Source organism: Sycon ciliatum, chromosome 2 (assembly GCF_964019385.1).
Source record: "Sycon ciliatum chromosome 2, ocSycCili1.1, whole genome shotgun sequence".
Classification (NCBI taxonomy): Eukaryota; Metazoa; Porifera; class Calcarea; order Leucosolenida; family Sycettidae; genus Sycon; species Sycon ciliatum.
Window position 1 is genome coordinate 33,943,917 of NC_088644.1, and position 23,703 is coordinate 33,967,619.

Here is a 23,703-nt window from a genome sequence, read left to right on the forward strand (position 1 = left end):
AATGAACGACCGTGTGGGCTGCTGCTTGGATCTGGCGCGATATATGGATACCACCGATAGTACCGACTACAAATAGTGCATTTATCAAAGTATCACCAAGGTGAGTCACGGCTGTTTGTAATCATGCCTTCATGGACTCAAGCCTTGAAGCCGTCACAGCCGAGGCGGCTGGGGCGGCTGAGGCCGCCCCACTTTTTCGGCCGTTTTTTTTTTTTTTTTTTTGGAGCACATTGCAACAAGGCGCGATGATCGCAGCTTAGCGCAAACATGACAAATCCTTGTCGTGGTTTGTTGCAGAATCAGAAAGTCTTTCATTGCAGTTACATGTACATGTACACTGAAATGGCACCAAATGCCTGGAAATGCTTGCAATTGGCTTCAATCTTTGAATTTTTTTCCTGGGGGAGGGTAATGTTTGTCCCGATCGTAGCGTCTTCTTGGTTTGTTGCAGAATCAAAAAGACTTTCATTGTAGTTACCGTACACTGAAATGGCACCAAATGCCCGGAAATGCTTGCAATTGGCTTCAATTTTTGAATTTTTTCCTCGGGGGAGGACCCCCCACTCCATGGCCGCCCCACCTCCAAAGTCGGTGCGACGGGCCTGCAGGTCTACCCTCATTAGTAGACAAATCCGGGACCGGTTTAAAAAAATGTTGTCTTGTTTTTATTTGTATAAACGAGTATTACCTACTATCCGGAGTTGCATACACGCGTTCGAGGCGCCAGGGGATTTTGGACCCTTGTCTACCATTGAGGTGTGTCTTGCAACAAATGTCATACCGTTACTACGGCGTTAGTAACGAGGGTAGACCTGTAATGATCATGATGATGGGCATATGTACTCAGTGAACAGTAAAAGAGGTTAGACACGTGACAGACCTTCGTAGTTTCGACGGAGAAGGCAAGGACGAAGCAGATTACCATCATACATTGGCTCAGTGTGCTCGGGAGACGCCGAGTTTCTCCTGCCTTATTCCGGGGAAAAAAACTTGAAGTTCCCTTTCCCGCAAGCTCCCAATGTAGGATATCCTTAGTCTCCTATTATGTGACTCCCGGGGAATGTAGCCTCTCAGTGGAACCAATGTCAAGCGGATACAACAAGTGATGATCAGGCCTGTGATATCACACAATGCAGTAGTATAATGCAGCGAACAGGGCAGGCCGGGCAAAGCCTCAACAGAGCAGGACAGGCAAAGAGAAATGTAGCAAAAATCAGTGCACGCTGAGTGCCTAGAGCCGGGTAATCATGTTCAAGTTGACTAGTGGTTCCATCTCTTTGATGTTGAGCAAATATATATATAAATTAGAGGAAGAGACCTGTGGTGATGTTCGAGGCACAGGCTATGAGTATCAGTCGACGGCATATGCTGATCATCGTAATTCCAGTAGGCATTGCTGCCGTGTGCACCATCGTGATCACTGGTGCTATACTGAGTCATCTGGGGGTAGTCTCTTGAGTCTTGGTGTGTGACAACAAGAGTCTTAACTTCAAGCAGGGGTGTCGGAACCACTACGGTCACTACGATATCGACTGTACCGGGCTCTATTTTTTTGCCCCAGTGAATCAATGAAAATGCATTCCCGAATTTTTCCTGGGAAAATGTTAGGGAAACTGGGCTCAACTAGCTCATATTACATTGCTTCAAAAATCACTAGATGAAACTTTTTATTGGTGCGGCTTTGGCCCCACCTGCCGCACCGGTACCGACGCCCCTGAATGTACATGACTATGTACATGGACATGTACATTGTACATGATATTGGGCACGTTTGATTACACACATTTCGGTCAATTCTAGACTGATCAGTGATTAGGTATGGTGGATGGCTGCATCATTCGACACAGATTCCGTCATCAGAATCGACGGAATCCAATTCCGTCGATTCTGAAGAGAGGGCGGAATTGCTAATTCCGGTCCCGCCAGAATTGATGCACTCTACGTACACGCCATGCTAGGTCCACGTGCTCGCGAGGGTGTATGGGATCCCACGTGATCCCCTTTTTACGATGTAACGTGCAGTCGTTCGTTTACTGACATGGCCGCAACTTGATCCGTTCATTCTGTTCATTCGAAACCTGGGTACAGAATATGTGACTGCGTAATCATAGTACTGTAAATGCCATTATCCTAACGAGGTGCATATAATTATAACGATTTCCCAAAATATGCACTTGGCACGTACATTGTGCGGGTGATCTTTCGGAGCCCGGGGGGGGGGGGGGGTCCACTTGGCATGTACATTGTGCGGGTGATCCTTATACCGGGATTTAATTTCCGGCCCAAGGGGGGGGGGTCCCCCGTCGGTTTCCGAGGAAGCCGTAATTTTTTTCGCTCCAAACTATTTTTCCGGGGTCCATCTACTCACAAAAAGTCGTTTTGCACACCTTTTTGCCCATCCCTGTACAACTGAGTCCAGCTATGTCCGCGCAGAGTTACCGTATTTTACCGGTTGTAAGTCGACCCCGGTTATTAGTCGACCCCCCTATCTGGAGGTCTCAATTCTGCGTTTTAATAAAGTTTTCACCCAAAGAAGCACTACTAACCACCTCCTGCTACTAACACCTCAACAAATCATGTAAACATTCCTTATTGGAGTCACCCGTGTTCGATTGGGAATAAGGGCCGAATGCTGCATCGCCACCTTTTCGGACCAAAACCAGTCGACTCAGCGTCCAAAAGACTACAACATATGGACCAATCGCGGTCCGTCCGTGCTTTTATAAGAACGAAAACGGCGCTTTTAGTGACTTTTCCTTACAAATCCCCATCTAGTAGGGCGCAGTCACCCAGTTTCGGTGGAAGTGTGCGAGTTCGATTGGGACTAAAGGCCGGAGGAAGGGAGCGTCTCAGCTCCCTCGGACCGAGACCATTCGACTCGTGGAGTCGTAGATCTACCCCGTAGCAACAAGAGTCCATGGACTCTTGGTAGCAATCATCAGCCTCTCTTCCAAGTCCGCAGAAAACTGAACTGCGAACAAATAGTTGAACCGTCGGAACCAGAGCCAGACAAAGGCCACAGCCAGCCTGAGCAGCGCAGCACAGAGGCAGATGTGATGACGTGTTTGAAATACAGTAGATATCGGTTATAACGTGCCCTTCTGATTTTTCACATTTTATCACTATAACCGGTATATCACTACAGGCGATTTTCAACTGCGCGTCATACATACACGTTATACACGTGTGGGTACTCGATCGCGCTAATGTAGCGTACTGATACGTGATGGATGCTACTGCACCTTCTCCAGTCTAGAGTGAAGAACGTCTTGGCCCAAAGGCATCATCCAGGAAGCACCAGACCAGAATACCCTATGAAAACACGCATGTGGCTCCAAATCGAGACATCAATGCCTCACACTCGTGTGTTGCTATCACTATAGACGATAATTTTTCTGCACAAATAGGTGTTTTGAATGGTCATTCTGTATCCTTATAGCCGATTTATCGCTATATACGATATATTGGTTATAATGATAATTTGACTGGCTTTTTCTTGTTTTGCTTTTGATATTTTCATTTTGTATCAATATAGCCGGTTTATCACTATGTCCGATGACTTTATAACCGATATTCACTGTATTCGAATGGCAAGACGGTATCCGTCGGGTCAATATTTTACTACTCCCCCTTTTTTGAACGACTTGCATGCTTGACTGTCTTCGAAGCTTCACCTGTGCTGTTGACGTCCGCATGCCTGTACATACTAACATAGATCGATGTGCAATAAATGCATTGCACTTTACCACAAATCAGGTGGGAATGTATGTGGCTGACTGACCAACCTGGTATTGACTGTTGGGTCAAAAGAAGCTTCATTCCAGCTGGAAACCAGGAAGATTCTCAACTTGCCTTTGCAGTTATCTCTTTCTCTTCATCTGTGCAGCTTACGTTGCCCATCTGCTAAGCTACTGTTGTGTGCGGCCCTGCGTTGGCGTAGAAATTTCTTTTTTTGTAGTGACTGATTGCTCCCGTGTTGGAATGCTGAATTGACAGAGGGAATACGTTTTCAACCTAATGGCTTCAAATCCACCCGAAATTAGACAACATGTTATCGACAACGCTGCGAAAGCGAAGGTCGGCATTGAGCATTACTATGACAATTTAATCAACCAGCACGAAGAAAGGCAGGCTCGGTGAGTTTTACATTTCAAGAATTCATTTCTTGTTTCGTATTTTTGGTGTGTTGTATGTTGCGGTGTGGGGTTTGTATGAGTGCAAGATCTTTCCGGCCTTTTTCCCCAGATGCAATCCATATTTTCAGCAGCCCACTAGTAAAATCCGAGGGCAAGGTTTTGTACTTCTGGCTTCTCCATCTGCTGTAACGGCGTTAGTTTCCCACTTGAAGTATTCTCATTTTTCTTTCAAAACTTTGACTCCTATTTTAAAGTACTGTATTGGCCTGCGGGCTCATTTAGTACTACATGTATAGCGTAAAGAAAGCCTTTTCTAAGATAAAAGTAGGGTTAGTGTGTTTCACAGAATATAAATTCCACACGTCTTCATTGATGCCACAATTCACTCCAGTGCAAGACGAATGGTCTGTTGTGACAAATACGCTCCCCACCAGCTAGCACATGACAAGTTGGTCATTGGAAAGGTTTAGTGAGTTGCAGAGCGAGTACGTTGCGAGTCACCTCGAGTGAGACTGGCTATACTTGTGGATTATCACAAGGCTCCCTAATCATTCAGGCCAGACCTGGGGCATATCGGTATAGTCCACTCGTGACATGCTCGTTTCACAACTTCTTTTAAACGTCTCGCTTGAATGCGCGACACACGGAGTGAATGGAGGGATATTATGCAGCTTTGGGAGAATGCACTAAAATTCAAGGGCCAAACCAAGCAGAGTTGCATGCTTTTGTTTATGTACTCTTGATTCAACACAAAGAAAAATTCACTTTTCGGATCGTGTATTTTTAAAGTACTGTATTAAATTTCACAAATTTCAGTGTACTTTTATTTTTGGTGCTTTCGGTGCATCTGTTTCATACGTAAAATTTCTGTAAACAGAACAAACACAAACACACATAACCCAATAGGAAACTGGTTCTCTGTACCGAAAATGTTGTTCGCCTAACCTGGCCTTTTGCCCTCATACCAAAAATATTGAGCACCTAAAATTTCTGGAATTAGAGTAGTCAACTTCGCTTATGACGACACTCGGCGGGGCATCAGAAAAGTGTCCTTATTCGCGAAGCGTCCTTATATCCGAAGTCTCATTATATGTATTACAGTTGGATGGGACTTTGCTCTGGGCATGGAAATTCTGTCGTTATTCGCGAATTGTCGTTATATCCGCAGTCGTTATTAGCGAAGTTGACTGTATGTCAAATGACCCTGCAATACTGTTAGGCGTTCAAGTAGTAAAACATGTTCAGTAGTTCTAGAGTGTAGGTCATGAAGCTGCCAGCCATGTGCCTGTGCCTGTTAGCTGCATTGGTCAGTGCTTTGCTTGTCGCACGCTTTCTCATGGCGTGTGAGCTTGTGCAGTAGATATAATCATCTTGATTCGGCTTTGGAGCAAAGCAGAAAACCCTGATGGCAACGCTTGCAATTTGCCGTTGAAGATGGCGGCTCAATGGTTGTGTTTCATTTGCCCGTGGTGCCGAAGTTTGATCCTTTGGCCATTGGCAAAATTGAAGCTGCATCTGCTCACGCAGGGCAGGCAGCTACATGTTAGTCTGCGTAATTCCAAAGTGCCTTTGATCTACTTGCAACACAGAACGTTTGTAAACTGTTGTTGGAAATTCTGTTTATCTCCCATTTGTGTGTACTTTCTCGTTTGCCTGCTTTTAGGCTAAGAAATTTGGATCGTCAACTGGCTGAAGCTGGAAAGGCAATAACCGAAGATGAGGTTAGCTAACTGCTGGGTTTGCTCTTCCCTCCGCATCACAGGTCACGATGTGGTCAGGGTGCAACCCTGATAACCCATTCACTGCTGAGTTTGCTCTTCCCTCCGCATCACAGGTCACGATGTGGTCAGGGTGCAACCCTGATAACCCATTCACTGCTGAGCCTGTACAGTACTATTACGCGGTTCTAGATGACGCCCAGGCTCTGGGCCCGTAGACCCTGAGATTTTCATCACCTGAGCCCATTAAACTGCCAGCTTTGGGTGAATTTCCACATTGTTCTGTGGGTGTTTGGAAGTTGATTCCCCGTGTGTTGAATTGTAGGGTGTTTTAGTCAGTGTGCTAATAATTATTAGATTTCCTAGCGATGAGTTGTTGTTTGACAGAGTTATTTTAATGGCGCTAGCTATGTCTGTACTAATGAAGTTCTCTTGTTGTATTGTTTAGAGAACATCACGGCGTCTCCAGCAAGCGGTCAGAGAAACTGAGTTCCTGCGTCTCAAACGAGCCCGCCTCGGACCTAACGATTTTGAGTCGCTAAAAGTCATCGGCCGTGGTGCCTTTGGAGAGGTATGCACGCCTGCTTCGAAGCTGTTGGTGTTTATTAGCTCTACTGGCATTTGGCTTCATTCCATAGCACCATACAGAATGATCAACGCACTCCGTCGCTCCACGAGCTCTTGCATGGCTGTTCCTATCACGTTTATGTCACTGGCAAAGTGCATGTTTGTGGTGGCAATGACACTAGTTCTCACAGAGCCATCAAATTCAGTCTGTAGCACTGCTATTGGTTTTTAGTTTTGATGTTGTCTACATCACTCCGTTGTGCTTTAGGTTCGCCTCGTTCAGAAGAATGACACGGGGCATGTCTACGCAATGAAAACCCTTCGGAAGTCGGACATGTTGGCGAAGGAGCAGGTAGGTGCTGTGGTAGAAGAGAGAGAGTGTGAGTGAGAGTGAATGAGTGAGAGAGAGAGAGAGAGAGAGAGAGAGAGAGAGAGAGAGAGAGAGAGAGAGAGAGAGAGAGAGAGAGAGAGAGAGAGAGAGAGAGAGAGAGAAGGCCCATAGTCGGTTTTGTGTGCTGCAAGGCACTGATGTTGCTACCTTCTCCCGTATATTGCCTCCTTCCACATCCTTTTCCCGCTGGCCTGCATGCACCCCGTACTTACCTTCCCATGCTCCCTGTTTGTTCGTTGGCCTGGGTAGCTACTTGTGCGCTCATATTTGCCATAGCAACCCAGGTCCTTTATCTGGCTCTCTTTCTCTCTCTCACTGTCTCTCTCTCTCTCTCTCTCTCTCTCTCTCTCTCACACACACACACACACACTCACTCTCTCTCACTCTCTCTCTCACTCTCTCTCTCTCTCTCTCTCTCTCTCTCTTGTCGTCACCTTGTAGTTTATCGTTTCGTCTCTCGTCTACCCCAATAAATGTCGCCCCTTTACCTACCTCGTCCAAGTTTCGTTGTGTGATGGAATTATGGCAGTCGTTGAGTTTCAACATCTTGGTCCCATGCCTCTTTGATGGTGGTGTCTGCTTTTAAAGGCACTACCGAGTCCACTGGCAAGATGGTAGCCTGTTGCTCTATCAATGGAGTTTGTGTTTGCTGCGTGTTTGTAGGTTGCCCATGTGCGTGCAGAACGTGATGTTCTCGTCGAGGCTGACAACCCGTGGGTCGTTAAGCTTTACTTCTCGTTCCAGGATCAAGTGAATCTCTATCTAATCATGGAGTTTCTACCCGGCGGTGAGTCGGCTTTCTCGAGTGCCTGTTGTGTGCTGGGGAATAGTAGCTAGGCATACGGCGCTGCATGTGTTAATTTTCTGGACACTCTGATCTAGCAGCAGCAGCAGCAGCAGCAGTGAGTGAGCAGCCCTGTTGTGCGTCAAGGAATTGCTGTGTAGTGATATGTGCTGTAGAACAGACTTGTGGAGCAGCTTTTTCTCAGTCTGTAGTCAACTTACATGTACAGTACTGTTCAATGAAATCCAGTCGCGTCGCTCAAGTACACGCCGGGCGTTGCGCAGCCCTAGACCTGTGAACACTGGGCTGCAAAATGGTGCAAGGCGCAAACTTGAGTGACACGACTGGATTTCATTGAGCAGCACTGTACATTCTTTAGTGTGCTGAGCCGTGCTGTTATGTTGCATTCTCCTGCTCTTAACACGCAGGTGACATGATGACACTGCTGATAAAGCAGGACACGCTATCGGAGCCGGTTACGCGCTTCTACGCAGCGGAGGCGGCACTGGCGATCGACTCTATTCACCGGCTCGGCGTAATACATCGTGACATTAAGCCGGATAACCTGCTGCTGGACAGCCGCGGTCACCTCAAGCTCTCCGACTTTGGCCTGTGCACCGGACTCAAGAAAGCGCATCGCACGGAGTTCTATCGCGACCTGAGCACACCGACGGCGTTCACCTCCTCGCAGCAGGACTCCAAGCACCGCGCCTTGAGCTGGAAGAAGAATCGGCGCGCGCTGGTCAACTCCACGGTGGGCACACCGGACTACATTGCACCGGAAGTGTTCATGCAGCAGGACTATAGCAAGACGTGTGACTGGTGGTCTCTCGGCGTTGTCATGTATGAAATGTTAATCGGTAAGACTGCTACTGTGAAGCGCTGCGTTTGTGAGTATGCGAACGCGCGTGTGTGTGTGCGTGTGTGTGTAGGTGGATGTGTTTTTGAATGCTCGTGTTCACATTTTGTATGTATTTTGCAATTGCTCCTACCTTTTGCCTGATTTGGGTTGCTTGTGTTTGTGCTCATCCTCTTGTCCAGGGTATCCTCCCTTCTGCTCAGAGGATGCGAAAGGTAAGTGGTTTTTTTCCAGACAGCTCTGGGCTGGTATCCCCATGGGATGCCACTTACAAGTTGTCAAATATGCACTTGAGTTGATTTTGATTGTAGTGTGGCCGTGCTAGATGTCCTGCCTGTGTTAGTTATTCTGCATTTTTGGGGGAATTTATATTTCATCTTGCCCAACATTGTGGGTTTCGTTTTGAAAAATATTGATAGCTGAAACATCAGTCCATTCTAGCTGGCTCTTCATTATATTTTTCATTCAGGGCGCGGGAGGGGGAGGATCATAACTTTTCTGTTCCTTGAAAATTATTGATACATGTTATGCCGGATGGCCCCTGACAGTTAACTCTCTCCATCTTTGCTGTTTGCTCTGGCTTGCTTCCTGTTTGCAGAAACTTACAGGAAGGTGATGCACCATAGGACAACTCTAGTCTTCCCCGTGGAAGTACCCATTTCCCCCGACGCAGAGAGCCTAATAAGAGGGTGAGCGTGCCTTTGGAGTTTTGACAAGTCTTCTGTGGTGCATGTGTCTGTAAAGCTGAGTGGGTGCTCACTAGTACATGTACATAATACTTATCTTCTCTTGTATTTCTTTTGCTTACTGTAGCACAATATAAACCAGTGAATTGGGTATGCTGTCAAGTTCATTGTTTAAACAAAACTAGCTGTTGAAATTGTGTGGACTGGTAGGTTTTGCACTTTGCTTGATTTTCCACTTGACTGCTTCATTTGGAGTTTGATTGTATCACTCTTGTGTGTGTGTGTGTGTGTGTGTGTGTGTGTGTGTGTGTGTGTGTGTGTGTGTGTGTGTGTGTGTGTGTGTGTGTATGTGTGTGCGCGCGCGCGTGCGTGCGTGTATGTGGTGTATGTGTGCTTGTTTGAACTGCAGACTTATCTGTGATGCTGATAATCGGCTTGGGCGTGGTGGCCTCCACGAGTTGCAGGCACACCCGTTCTTCAACGGCATCGACTGGGAACATATTCGGTGAGTGCTTTCTGCCACCTACTGTAGCGGACATTGAAATCCGTTCAGAAGTCAAGCAGCCACGGGGCGCTGGCCTTGCAGCCACGAGCACTGCTGGTTCATTTTTACAGTGCATGTACCGATACATGTGCACGCTAAAAGCAGCAGAGGCGCCGGCCATGGTATTCCGATCGGATTTCCATGTCCACGACAGTATTATCTCATTGCATGTTGTGCTCATTGTACTCACAACTGGAGCAGGTACAGAGCAGTCCATGTGGAATGTGAAGTTGCAATGCTGGTACATGTACATGTACTTGTAACTGCTAGCGCATAATCCTATAGTCACTTTCTTTGGCTTGTGTGATGTCAGCGGTTAGTAAGTACAGTATTGTCAGGTGCCGAAGAACGGAGAGCCGAAGAAAGAGCAGGCTAGAATTTCACCAAGCACAGCATACCAATGTATACATGGTGACTCAACTGTGCATAGACCGTAGTACATGAAATAAGAACGGCCTAGGCTAGACACCCGTCGGTACTGTAGGGAAGTGCAACTACAGGTCATGTACTATAGTTTCACCCTGTTTCATTCTAACTTCGTTATTTTCTAGCTGTTGGCTTGCACTGACAGGCCCACAAGGGCAAGGCTGCGGAATCTGTAGTGTGCGAATGCTCTTCCTTTTTCTTATTCCCCAGTGATCGACCAGCCGCTCTGGGTGTTGAGGTCAAGTCGATTGATGATACATCCAACTTTGATGAGTTCCCAAATGATGAGCTCAAACTGCCAGTTGGTAAGTGTGGAATTCATATGCAGGGCTCAAATGTGTCCCAGCACAACAAAATTCTGCATTCATTGGCTTCACCATTGACGAATGGCCTGTTGTGGTGTAAAAATCAAGGTAAAAAAGTTAGGAAAGTACAATACTCATAAAAAAAAAAGTCAGGACCCATAAACAAATTCTGGTGTTGTGCTGCAGTAGTGTTGTGCTGTTCCATTTGTGTCTGCTGCACTCTCTACCAGCTACGCGCGCGTGCGCACACACACACACACACACACTCTCTCTCTCTCTTCCTCCCTCTTCCTCCCTCAGGTCAGGGGTTTGTGCTTACATTTGCAAAGCTGTGATAACATACTTTTGACGATTTGGTGACATCGGACGGATATGATACACAAGAGACAATTGTGATAATTCTACGTTGTGTTTACTTCAAATACATAATCTAAGGGGGTCCTAAAACAGCCACTGACTTCACACTACCAAGGGAAAAGCAAGCCCTTTTCTCCCAAAGACCAAACAGCCAAAGGAGCCAGCCAGCCAGAAAAGGATACGGGGAAATAAAAGTGGAACACTACCGTACTGTGCAGTAGAGTGCAGGAGAACGGCACGCGGGGTACGTGACCTATGCAACCAAAAAGGAAGTGTGAGCATGGCTGAAGTACAAGTAGTTGCGACTTATGCTAAAGTTCAAAGTGACGGAACAAGTGCAGCGCTACACCGTAACCGTGTACCACGCGGAAACAAACAGAAATAGAGACACGGGATAGCAGACATGAACTCAGGGTCAAACTGATAAGCGCGTAACGTGAATGCATGCAGTATATGGAGACAAGAGTCCCACTAGTCTGGCCATTCCAACACATCATCACTAGAGCTGGGTAGGCTCAGTTTCGGCAGCTGCGCCTTTGGCTGAGAACTGTGGTGAGTGTCACTTAACGCACTTGCTGCCGCTTGTGCAGCATACGCTGCCGCTTCACTCACGGCGTGGTTGAACGATGCGGATGAGTTTAGATTCAGTGCGGACATAGAGTCGTATCGATGCATAGCTGCAACTGGTGTTGATTGGTCTCTCACCGACTGTATGGGTGTTGCCGCTGAGGAGCAATCCCGATTCAACAGTGAATGTGGCGGCGGTGGCAGTGGCGCTGTCGAAGCCAGTGGGGTGAAGGCCGACACGGCCGGATTGAGGGAGAACTCAACGGGACATGCCGGTCCCATCTGCGCAGCCACGTCGTCTACCGCTGACTTCGGGAATTGACAGACTGTTTTGTAGAACTTTGAGCATTACTACTGCATGTACTATGGTTTAAAAGGTAGTTGGGGGCCATCCGTAAATATAGATATTTATTTAGAAACGAAAATCAATCGTTAAGGGGGGAGGGGTTGAGCGCCTGTTCGTTTTTCGAAAAATATCGATGCACAGTTTATATGTGTGGGCATGTCCAGAAAAAAAGAAAAAATATTGATACCATGTACCATTTGTATGTGTTCATTTCTCAGTTGAAGAGAAATGACTAGTTTTCGTTTCTAAATAAATATCGGTATTTACGGATGGCCCCTTAGGTTGAAATTTTGAAGTTGGGCATATGGATGTATTTTGTCGGTAAGTACAGCACAAAGGCCTAAGGGATCTGATATTATAATTGTATATGGCCTACTGGGCATCTCGCTCTTCAGGAAGGGTGAATAGCCAATGACTATGTTGATTTTTGCAGGTAAAGCGGGCAATGTTGTTTAGAAATGGAATATCTTTGGAATGGGTGATCACATTCTCGTAAAACTTTGGGAAGACGGAGTACATACCCTATAGGTGATATGAAACACCTTGGATGGAATAAAGGTTGCTACATGCACATGCAGCCTAAGAATACGGGGTACAGTGTATGGATACAGTATTTCCTGCCATTTTGGAAACTTCAAATATTTTTGGCACGAAGATGGAGACTTTGCCCAAGGTTTCATTTGAATATTCGGAAGAGGGTTAGCCGATAGAAGACCTTTACCACGGGCTTTTTGGGGGTCACCAGGCATTTATTCGCTTTAGCGGGGGGAAACACGTTCAAAACACGTTCAAGGAACAGAGAGTACATAAACCAGAGTGTGCAACTCGGGATGGTTCCTGTGGGAGCGTAATCCGTGCAGTACGTCATTTCTGACGGCATGGTAAGCCTCAGGTACGGTGAAAAGTTGTGTAACCAGTCACAGTGGTGAAGGTCACTGAGTTTGCCCTGATTTCGGTTTTTGGTACGGATAGCATGGTGAATTTGCTTGCCAGCGGATGTACACAGCGTACGCAGTCACAAAAACACCGAAATCCTAAAACAGGACGTCTAAATCATGCAAACTTGGCTGAATTCCGGACTGTGAAACACGAAAATCTGAGCTGTACGCCAGTCGCAGCTTGGCTCACCTCATCAGGGTGACGTTGTGCACGAGCTGCGCTGATCTGCACAGTTGCACTCTCTGGTTTATGTACTCTTGGTCAAACTGGTATTAAAGCGTGTAATGTGAATGCATGCAGTATAATATTATGGAGACAAGAGAAAGACACAGAGCTCGGTATGTACCGAGTACTACTTCGAAGTACACACTAAACTCGTACATGTGAATGTCACCACAATACTGTCACCTTGAAATTTTGTTGTGCGTGTGTGTGTGTGAAACGTGTGTGAAACGTGTGTGAAATGTGTGTGAAACGTGTGTGCCACTCTCATTCCTGCTGTAGTAGATCCCCAAGCAGAAAAAGGAGATGACCGTGATTGGGTATTTAGCAATTATACATTCAAGCGGTTTGAAGGCCTCACCCAACGCGGATTCAAGCTTTAGCTCTCCAGTGAGAACATGTAGGTCGAGTAGAACTTTGACTGACTCGAATTGAGCATTGGTTCTCTGTCACAACTGAACCGCGCTATGTTTTTTTTTTTTTTAATTATCCTGCTAATGTGTGGTGTGCCACCACCTATGGGTATGTGCACATTACGTTTAGTAGCTGATCACCGGTGCGCTGCGTCAATTTGCTGCATAACACATTGACTTATCCTCTCTCGCTTTCTTCTTTCGCTCCGCTCCCGGCGTGCGCACCTGGTGCGTGCATGCACTTGTGGGCGGAGTACCGCATCATTCTAGTTGTTGATATCAGAGTGGGCCACACCCACACATGATATACCACACCGTTGCCAATCAGCGAAACGGGTTCTTTTAGTATTTATGCACAGTCCCTTTCCAGGACTTAGCTCCCCTTCCCGTCCCTCCAATCCCCAAGAAATTGCTTTTAGAAGCTCACCCTAAAATGGACTCCACGTTTACCTACACATGTATAATTGATCCATCGCCAACAGGCCCCATTCTGCTTCACCACATCATTTCAGTAGTCCGCATCTACCGCACGTATTTCTTTATTCCGCTCCTTTGCATCTGGCCTTGACTGTCTGCCCTGTTTTCATCCTCCTCATGTAGCTCTTCTCCTTGTTCCTGCTGTTGCCACTCACGTTCGCTGGTGTGCATTGCTGCGGATGTGTTTGGTGTGTGTGTGTGTGTATGTGTGTGTTTGTGTGCACGCGTATGTGTGTGTGTGTGTGTGTGTGTGTGTGTGTGTGTGTGTGTGTGTGTGTGTGTGTGTGTGTGTGTGTGTGTGTGTGTGTGTGTGTGTGTGTGTGTGTGTGTGACAGGTGTGTGACAGGTGTGTGTGTGACAGGTGTGTGTTTGTGTGTGTGTGTGTGTGTGTGTGTGTGTGTGTGTGTGTGTGTGTGTGTGTGTGTGTGTGTGTGTGTGTTGCCCTTCACCTGTTCGCCTCAGTGTGTTATGCTTGCACCCGGTGCTATACTGATTTGATAGTTTGTTGTTGCTGTCGTCGTCGTTGTTTTCATTGTCGTCATTGTTGCTTTATTGCTTTATTGCTAAAATTTGCCCAGTTTGGAGCAGTTGAAATGCAAAAACTTCGTTAACCCCAATCCGTTGTGTGTTGCTTTGGCCATATGTGTGTGCGTGTGCGCCTGGATATTTAGGGTGGCTGCTGTGTGTTGTCCGGTTTGACTAGTAAAACGGTCAACACGCCTGCTGAGTGATATATAATGCGGCCTGATCGCCAATGGCTGAGGCACACCAAGCCAGGTCGCTTTCCACTCCGGCATCATTTGCCGATGACAAACCCTTTCTTTACAAAATTCAATGATTGACACATTTTATAATTTATATATTGCATGATCAATGACACCCTGGCCCTGATCAATGAGTCTGATAAAAGTTCGCAAATCCTTTGCAATTTGGCGTGTCTGATCTTCTTTTTTTCGAACACGATAAAAGTATCTGTTACAGTACTAGTGTACTATACTATCAAGAGTACATAACCCCCCTACTTACTCTTGATACTATCTATAGAGGCATTCAACACCATTCAATCAACTCAATCAACCCCGCAATATAATTATTACCAAGAGTATAATTATTACCTGTGCTGTAGTAGCACCCAGCTACCAGGTCATGAAGATCAACCCTGAATGGCCTGATGAGGTATTGATCAGGGAGTCGTAAAATGACTCCCTGGTATTGATTGATTCGCTTCATAGTTCATACCAAAAACAGTCATACCCTGATAAAACTGTGCATCTCGTTGTCGCACAGGAAAAGAAGAAAAAAAGAAGCGAGGGTCAAAAGTATGCGCCGTCCGGGAATCGAACCCGAGTCGCAAGAATGGGAATCTTGCATGATACCACTACACCAACGGCGCAGACACTCTGACGTGCAGAGCAGAACAATCATATCAGTGTGTGGTTTCAGTGGTCAGATCAGTGCCACCCCACACACATCGCGGTTCCCCGTGTCATCATTCGACACTTCGAGCATTTCCTTGTCAAACCATAATATTATTCACTTGAAGGTTTTCAATTTTGTTCAGGATCTAGGACAGTCGTCTGTTGACTTCGACAGTTTCTCCAGTGTTCCAGCAAAGTAGGCTTTCGGTCATGGTGAACTTCAAAAAGTTCAAGGATTCTGTGAATCCTGATGCGAAGGAGTCAACCGGAATTGTCGATGAACTAAAAAATGATGTGAGCTCAAGAGTCGACTTTCTCCCCACTATTCAATTATGGTTTTCTCATCGTATGCAATGTATACCTGCTGTGGATTGTGTGGCGTGCATATAGATGAACTGCTGTGCTAGCCTGAGCTGGGAAACCCGTATCAAAGGTTTTGCATGCTGCTTTGCCACTGGTCTGTGCCTTTCCATCATCGTAAGTTGAGTACACTAGATGTACAGTACATGCATGTATAGTATACCGTATTCCAGTTTGTTTGTGATATCATAATGGTACATGTATGTCTAGGTCACCAACATAGGGTGTCAGTGCAGTGCGAGCTTTTCACCATGCATTGCTGTAGCTCTGGCTACACCGGCACGCCCACGTGCACACACACGCAATACAATACAGTACAATACAATATGCCCATCGGCATCCGGAGGTGATAGCAGGTCCCGAAGGGACCAGCAGTGTTCAAGTCACGAGCAGAATTGGGCATGGCGAGTCAAATCCTGGCGGCGCCCATAACTCTTTCCACAACTGCAAAAAGTCTAAGGTGACAAGCTCGGTGGGAGGAATGGTGCTGCATACTGCTCTCTGCGATCCTGGGCGAGGTCGCGCCACTCCACTATCTGGCCGTCCTTTATGTCGGACACAACATTGTCCCGCCACCGCTTCCGAGGCCCTTGACGTGGCCGAGTCTTTTCCAGTTCGCCGAAGAGGACACACTTTGGCATACCCGAGGCATCCATTCGAGCAACATGGCTTAACCAGCCGAGTCGACTCGTTTTCAGTGTCTCCTCAGTTGGCTGCAGCTTGGTTCGCTCGAGGAGAGTGGTGTTGGAGATGTGCTCCTGCCATTGTGCTGCTCAGGGAATCACACACACACACCACACACACACACACACCACACACACACACACACACCACCACCACCACCACACGCACACACACACACACACACACATACAGAATACCAATGGTTCGAACCATGATGATCAACTTGTCAACTAAGAACACATCACTAGTAATTCGATGATGCCGACTGACATGACTCGGAACTGGAAGGGCAAGCTGTTCTTTTCGTCGCTTTATCTTGTACTTTGCTTATCCTCAGGCTTACGTCATGGTGTTTACACAGAACTACACTGCGTTTGGCCTTTGCTACTCGTTTGGTACTGTAACTGCACTCGCAAGGTAAGGCTGGGCTGGGCTGGGCCATGGGCTGGGCCGGGCCAGGCTGGGCCATGGGCTGGGCCGGGCCAGGCCGGGCCGGGCTGGGCTTTGTGCATGCTATTTATCATACGGTGAATGTGCATTTCCAGACACCATTTTCACGATTTCGTCGTGATCAATCTGAATCAGCTCTGCTTGCATTGCAGCCGCTGCATATTGGTGGTGGAATGGAGCAAAGGGAGCTGGACCCCCAGTTTTGCCAGATCGATCCAGAACTTTTCAGTTTCCTGTGCAGCCGTACACTCGAGCATGAAATCCACAACATGCATGCACAGTACTGCATGTAGCTGAAAAAGCTCAAAATTCAGGAACCGGGGTCTAATGTTGCCGATAAATTCCAAATCTCCACTGGAGGGCGAGCCCCTACCCTGTCACGGACCCCCCCCCCCCCCCCCCCCCCAACTCAGCTGTCATCCCACTGCAGCTCATTCTCCTGTATTGCAGCTGGTGGAAGAATTATGAAGAAGAATTACCTCTACTGCCATGAGTTCATCCAATCCAACACTATGTCTTGTAGAGGTGCCTGTCTTCTGGCTAGGCCTACTTCTGGCAATGGAATGGCAAAGCTCGATAGGAATGTGGGAACACAGTACTTTAGTAGAATTTGAATTACAGTTGAACATCGATTTTCCGACCACCTCTGGGCAGACAACTGTCAGGCGGTGTTCAGATAAGGCAAATGTTCCGGATAAGAAAAAACTGTCACTCACACACTTTCAGTGGTTATTACTAGCCGCACGACCTTTTTACTTTTTACTTTTCAAAATTTTCGTATTTTTTGAATGGCTCACTACATGCACAGTGCGTACTCTACGGCACGTGCATCCAAAAAAACTGTTACGGATAATCGAATGGTCGGATAGTCGATGTGCGGATAATCGATGTTCAACTGTACTCCCCTGTCCACACAGTGCTCAATGCCACAAACAGTAAAGTTTCCGGACGGTACAAATAAGGTGGAACGAGTTTATTTGGCAACTCAAGTTTCACGCTACACGATCACCGGACGAAATAGTTCTAGCCGGTGTAAGAATGATTCTGCTTGGTGATCACGTTGCATGAAACTTGAGTAGGAATGTGGACATGTTGTAAACTAGAAAATGCTTGTAACGTGTTGTTGTGTATTGTCTCTGTCTGTGTCTCTTTGCACTGTTTGTGAATAGCTCTTTCTTCCTAGTCGGCCCAGCCAAGCAGCTAAAGAACATGTTTGCCGAGAAGAGACTCATCGCCGTGATTGTGTTGCTTGTGAGTTTGGTGTGTGTTCAACCAGGCATTCACACAAAGAGAACCATAACTAACTTGGGTGTTCCCGAGGCTGTGTCAATTACCGGCGTTCAGATACAATCGTGTCGTAACTGTTAACAATTTGCAGAATACAAAACGTAAGGCGTTGTGTGGCAGTCAATCTCTTTTATGGCCACTACTTTAGGCTGAGAAGAAGTAGCGACGACCCGGCCATTATGGAATCCAATACACCACAGCACCACATTGCGCTCTTGGCCGATCCAAAGTTCCAAACTCTGCACTCACATCACCATCACCACAGCGAGGACAATTCCGGTATATAGATTGATATTGACAATGACCCTCCAGACATCTATTTCGCTCCTCCTGAGCTCATCAGTGGAGGCATATGATGTTGAATGAAAGAATAATAAGAATAGACTGATCTTTATAGGGCTAAATTGGCGCAATTGCGCTCATTCTGCATAGAAACGTGGCATACCCTAAGTGTCGTGTCGTTATCACCTGACCTTGTTATCACTTTCGTCACTTTTGTCACTTAGGGTATGCCACGTTTCTATGCAGAATGAGCGCAATTGCGCCAATTTAGCCCTATAAAGATCAGTCTATTCTTATTATTCTTTCATTCAACATCATATGCCTCCACTGATGAGCTCAGGAGGAGCGAAATAGATGTCTGGAGGGTCATTGTCAATATCAATCTATATACCGGAATTGTCCTCGCTGTGGTGATGGTGATGTGAGTGCAGAGTTTGGATCGGCCAAGAGCGCAATGTGGTGGTGTGGTGTTTTGGACTATTTTAGGCGACGTATTTATTTGTCAAAGAGCAGGGGAAACCCACTGTCGCTACAAGTGTGAGGGGCTGTTCGATAATTATGGCTTGGCGCTCATGTTGCCAGCACACACCACCATGTCCGGTTCAGAAAGTAACTGCCCTGCCCGCTACGACAGGTTGACCATGTACACTGTGGCCACAGTACTTTGTCTTCACAGTGCAAACGATTGGCTGTTTAGCCACACAAGCAGATTTGACTGCTTTTGTGCAGAGTGTGTGCAAGGACTGACCTTGAAAGTAGAAAAGGGTTCGCGAGTTGTGGAACGCATACCATATTTTCTGAAGTTTGCCCTATTCCAAATATCAGTGCCAGTCCGAAAAGTAGTAAGCCCGGGGCCGAGAGGTGGTTGAAATGTTCAAACAGGCCTGGAAATACATTAGTCATTTTGATGAAAAGAATGGGTATCTTGACTACCTTCCAAAACTAGCATGTTTGTAACGTGTTATTATATTTCTCAGATATTTACCTTCTGTGTGTGTGTGTGTGCGCGCGCGTGTGCGTGCGTCTCTCTCTCTCTCTCTCCTTCTCTCCCTTTCCCTCTCTCCTGTAGGTAATGATTGCGCTAACGCTGTGCTCTGCTCTCTGGGTAAGACGTTGGAACAATCTAATCAATATCACACAAGTAATGCATGCCTATGTCACGTCATTATCTACATGATTGCTACTTGCTGAGTGGAATTTCAAATTGTGTGGAAAGTAATGCATTCACCTGGATCGTATTACCGTACAACGCTTCATTAAGAAAATCAATAATTGGTGGTGGAAATACTGGGAGCCATTGTAAGTTTCACCGGAAGATCTATGCAGTGTGCACAGTGTGTGAGCAATCCTCCTTGTCTCCCTCTGGAACGACTATTTTAAAGTTACACCTACTCAATCTGCGAACAGAACTGTTTCGTCCTTTGTGGACTCATCAGCATAGCAGAGAGGAAATGAGGCCGAAAGTTACACCTTAATATATCAGGTCGTGTGACACTGAAAATTAATATGGGTTTATACCTGAATTGTAGTGCTACATAGTAGCTACTACTGATGGGTCCTTTGAGATACCAGGTGTACTCGTGTTTCCTGTTGTACATGTAATTGGAATCTTCCAGCATGTCGTTGTCAACCAAGATGACCTTGTGTATATCTGCTCATGCATGTCTATCTGCAGTGGAAGAAAGGCGGACTTTGCATCATCTTCGCGATATTTCAGTTCCTTGCCATGGCATGGTAAGTGTTAATGTGTATGCCCTTGTGAACAGTTAGCAAAAGTTTTGGTCTCCCGTTATTGGCACTGGTACATAATTTGTGGTGTTGATGGCGCCAGTAACAGCAATAATCATGGTTGTCCTCCTGCAGTCTTTAGTTATCAAGGTCAAGACTGTGTTATGGGTGTGTGTGTGTGTGTGTGTGTGTGTGTGTGTGTGTGTGTGTGTGTGTGTGTGTGTGCACGTGTCGTGGTCGGCCGATCGTCCCTACGTGTGAGTTATCCCAAGCCCGTTTGCACAAAGTATATGTGCGCCTCTTGGTCATTCCACTCAGGCGTGCCTCCGACCCAACGCACAGAGACATTAGGGTGGCGGAGCACAAAGGTCCGATATAGTAAAAGTAGAAATGCAAAGGAAAAGTAAGGAACTGCAAATGCAAAATCCGGCTCAAGTGGACAAGTCCGCTTGAGCGGAAATGGAAACTCTCTACAACTAATTGTAATAAACTCAACCCTAGAACTCTACAAACTTAGCTCGTTGGAGCAACCAACTTCTACAACTCTACTGCACATAAAACTCTACTCTACCCAACTGCCAGACTCTACCCAACTGCCAGACTCTACCCGAGTCAGCGAACTTATACCAGCTGAAGTCTACAGCAAGCAGCTGCGAAGAGAAGCATCGAGCAGGCAGCGGCAAACAGAGCGCGAGCAAAGGTCAGCAGGAGCAAGCGCGCACGTTGCTGCAAGGAAAGTACTAGCAAGAGTACATAACCCCCCAGAGTGTGCAACGCCGATCCAGCTCTGTGTAGGGTCTTGGTCGAGCGGAATCGGATCTTCTGATGTCATGCGTACACTTCACATCAGCGCAAGGCCGGTCTCGAGGCAGGGCACCATTGTTTTTGATCCAAGAGTACCCGCGACTCCCCGGGTTCCCCTCAGATGTGTACGGTATTATGACGCAAAGATCCGATTCCGCTCGACCAAGACCCTATGCAGAGCTGTATCAGGCGTTGCACACTCTGGGGGGTTATGTACTCTTGGTACTAGTAACACTATAAACATGCTGAATGGAAACAGGCAGACGGAAAGACAAGACGATCGATTACAGTTCTGTGGTAAGGGCGAGTCTAGGCAACACATTGAGAAGCGCCAGCAGGAAGTGACTATAGTGATGATGTGTAGAACATATCTAACATGTGGCTCGATCTTCTAGAAACGTACATCATGTGTACCTATGCTACTGTTCTAATTAGTATGCATAGTCATGATTGCAGCATTAGGGTACATAACTGTCACATGTAAATGATTATGAGCACTACTGTGTACGCAGGGTCATCACACGCGCGCTTGTGTGTGTGGGTGGGTGGGTGGGTGCCAGCTAGTTCGGTTGGTGGGTACACTTATGCCAGATAGTGTTGGGTCTGTTGCCAACGGGCTCGGCTGCTTGAAGGTGTATTGTTGTACCTACCACCTTTGTTGGTTTCAGGGTTCATATACTTTCTATTTGAAGTATACATACCTGTTAACCATGGACTGCTTCTGGCTAGATTAACTCTTGTGTAATCAATGGTGCCACCCACACCAGTAGCAAGTATTACCTTCACTGGGGGGCAGGGGTGACTGCAGTTGGATCCCGGGACGGTTACCCTGATGCCGTCAATCCTTTTTCTGCACCTCCTCACCCACTTACTGAGGTGTGGTGAGCCCATAAGTGGGATCATTTCAAGTCCACCCTAGTTTGGAGATTTCAGGGGGTGTCGGCCGTTGGGCGGTTCAATAGCCAATTGAGTCCTCTTTCCAAGATTCCTTTTGAGTCTCTCTCCCCTCTCCCGGGAGACCCACGTGACCAGTTTTGGCAGTGAGCAAGTACAAATGGGTGTGTGGGTGTGTGAGCTGTGTGGTGTAGACCGGGCTGAATAGTGGCGGTCAATTCTTCAGCCTTGCAAGCTGTTGAATGGTGCAATCCCAGCACAAGCTGCTATGGCTTCTGCTGTAGCATCGCTATCATCGCCTTCGGAGATGGGCGTCCAATGGTCCAAAGGTGTGTGTGTGTATGTGTGTGTGTTTCCCTTGTTCAGGTATTCTCTCTCGTATATCCCATTTGCACGGTAAGAACAGAAGTCCCACTCATGCTATCGCACAAACTATCAGCTCATCTCCATCTCTTGGTCTGTCTTTCTTTCTTTAGAAACACTGCGATTTATATTCCCTTGCACATGTTACGGTTTCTCATGGAAAATTCTGGGGAATTTTGGAAATATGCGCAAGAGGTTGTGGGAAATGTGAGCTGAGTACTGTAAGTGAATGTGCGGAAACTGCAACATGTGATCAGCTCTGGAGGTTGTCAGCCGCAAATTCCGGAGAACAAAATTAATGATTCAACCAAATCCTGTATGAAAAATCAAAACAGCAACCAATCAGCAGGCTCTGCAAGAGAAGACGTCTCCTATGGTTCGGCCATGTTGTTCGGGAAGGTCCGGGCACGGCTTCCTATGGCACGCTAACCATGGCCATCGACACGTCGAAGATCAAGTGTCCACGAGGACGACCGAGGCTTCGGTGGATTGTTGTGGTGAAATCCGACATCTCCCCTCTCGGACACACGCTCGAGGATTGCCTCAACACTGCACGGGACAAAAAGCTATGGCTGGACTTCATTGACAAATGTACATCGGTGTAAAAAAAATGGCATGTACTTGTCATGTGCTAGAACCTGTATATGGTTTTTTTCGTATGCTATTCTTCCTGCTGCAATCTATTTCATGATGAAACAGTTGACAGATGCGTGGAACCCATTATTTGGGAGACATGCGACCCGTACTATTATTATTATTATTATTATTATTATTAAATGATTCAAAGATGACGATGGAATGAATGAGTTCTAGGAGAGATCGTGACAATCATATGTAGGAACAAAACCTTCATCCTAGTACAGCTGTATAGCAGAAAACAAACACCGCCGTTCTTAACTTTAGGCTATCGCACTCTTACTGTAGTGTTTCAGGCTGAGTGTTCTTGGACTCCACGTTCTTCGGCATGCGACTCCACTGTGCACATGTCTGCAGGCATTTCCTACCATTTTTCAGCATCCTTTTCATTTAGACTCCTGTCCTTTGTTTATCTACTGCAGGAATGCTGTCAAATCCTGCGTCACGGCATGTGTGTGAGGAGCTCTTCTAGCATTTCTTGGAATCGAATGGGATGATTGATAATGCTTGCTCGCTTCAAAGAAATATCCCAAACTGCAACACAGTCGCTCCTCAGAATCATTGAGTTACGCTTTCATCTCCCCATTAAACAGCCGGAATGAGCTATATTTCGTATCGCTGTACCACACAGGCTTTATCTTTTCATTGATTCTTACCATGCTGTTCTCTTTGTCCATATCGTGCTTCAAATACTTGTTCGTCACTCTGCTTCATAGGACTTCACAGCGATCTGTCGCCCCTGAATTCTCATCGTTTTTACCTTGACGTAGTATTTATTCAATTTGAGACACACAGTAACTGTTACGGTAGATTGTGTATCTTTTCTGTAGTGAATGTCCCTTCTGAAGTTCCGATCAGTGGCAAATGCTAACTTGGCAATGTGTGGACGAATCTTCCAGTCTATTTTGCTCATTCTGATAGCAGAAGCCATATACATATCTGGTTTGCTCGGTGATCCGTACCCTGACAGCAAGTACAGTAAAACCAAGAGTACGTAACCCCCAGAGTGTGCAACGCGTGATCCAGCTCTGCATTAGGTATTGGTTGAGCGTAGTCGGAT

The 23,703-nt window shown here is 46.6% G+C and overlaps 2 protein-coding genes and 1 non-coding gene across 4 annotated transcripts; 2 read left to right on the top strand and 1 right to left on the bottom strand.

Moving 5' to 3' along the window:
• The first annotated feature begins 3,745 nt into the window (after positions 1–3,745).
• On the top strand, positions 3,746–13,905 carry LOC135809780 (serine/threonine-protein kinase tricornered-like). Of its 2 annotated transcripts, none has more exons than XM_065323209.1 (11): positions 3,746–4,136; positions 5,800–5,857; positions 6,303–6,425; positions 6,690–6,773; positions 7,476–7,599; positions 8,025–8,456; positions 8,638–8,670; positions 9,054–9,144; positions 9,551–9,646; positions 10,322–10,416; positions 13,130–13,905. In XM_065323209.1, exons 1-11 carry the CDS (start codon positions 4,018–4,020, stop codon positions 13,228–13,230), a joined length of 1,356 nt encoding a protein of 451 aa, XP_065179281.1. In that variant the 5' UTR covers positions 3,746–4,017; the 3' UTR covers positions 13,231–13,905. The 2 variants fall into 2 exon arrangements, with proteins under 2 accessions (XP_065179281.1, XP_065179282.1); XM_065323210.1 differs by having other exon boundaries at positions 13,133–13,905.
• A 1,154-nt stretch (positions 13,906–15,059) lies between these two features.
• Trnag-ccc (transfer RNA glycine (anticodon CCC)) lies at positions 15,060–15,130 on the bottom strand. The gene has a single exon. It is a non-coding gene; the product is annotated as a tRNA-Gly (tRNA).
• A 166-nt stretch (positions 15,131–15,296) lies between these two features.
• Positions 15,297–23,581, top strand: LOC135810849 (vesicle transport protein SFT2B-like). The gene is made up of 8 exons (XM_065324271.1): positions 15,297–15,449; positions 15,546–15,632; positions 16,537–16,616; positions 17,819–17,900; positions 19,288–19,323; positions 19,894–19,952; positions 22,011–22,040; positions 23,066–23,581. The coding sequence occupies exons 1-8, from the start codon at positions 15,366–15,368 to the stop codon at positions 23,100–23,102; spliced, it is 495 nt and encodes a 164-aa protein (XP_065180343.1). The 5' UTR covers positions 15,297–15,365; the 3' UTR covers positions 23,103–23,581.
• The last annotated feature ends 122 nt before the right edge of the window (positions 23,582–23,703 follow it).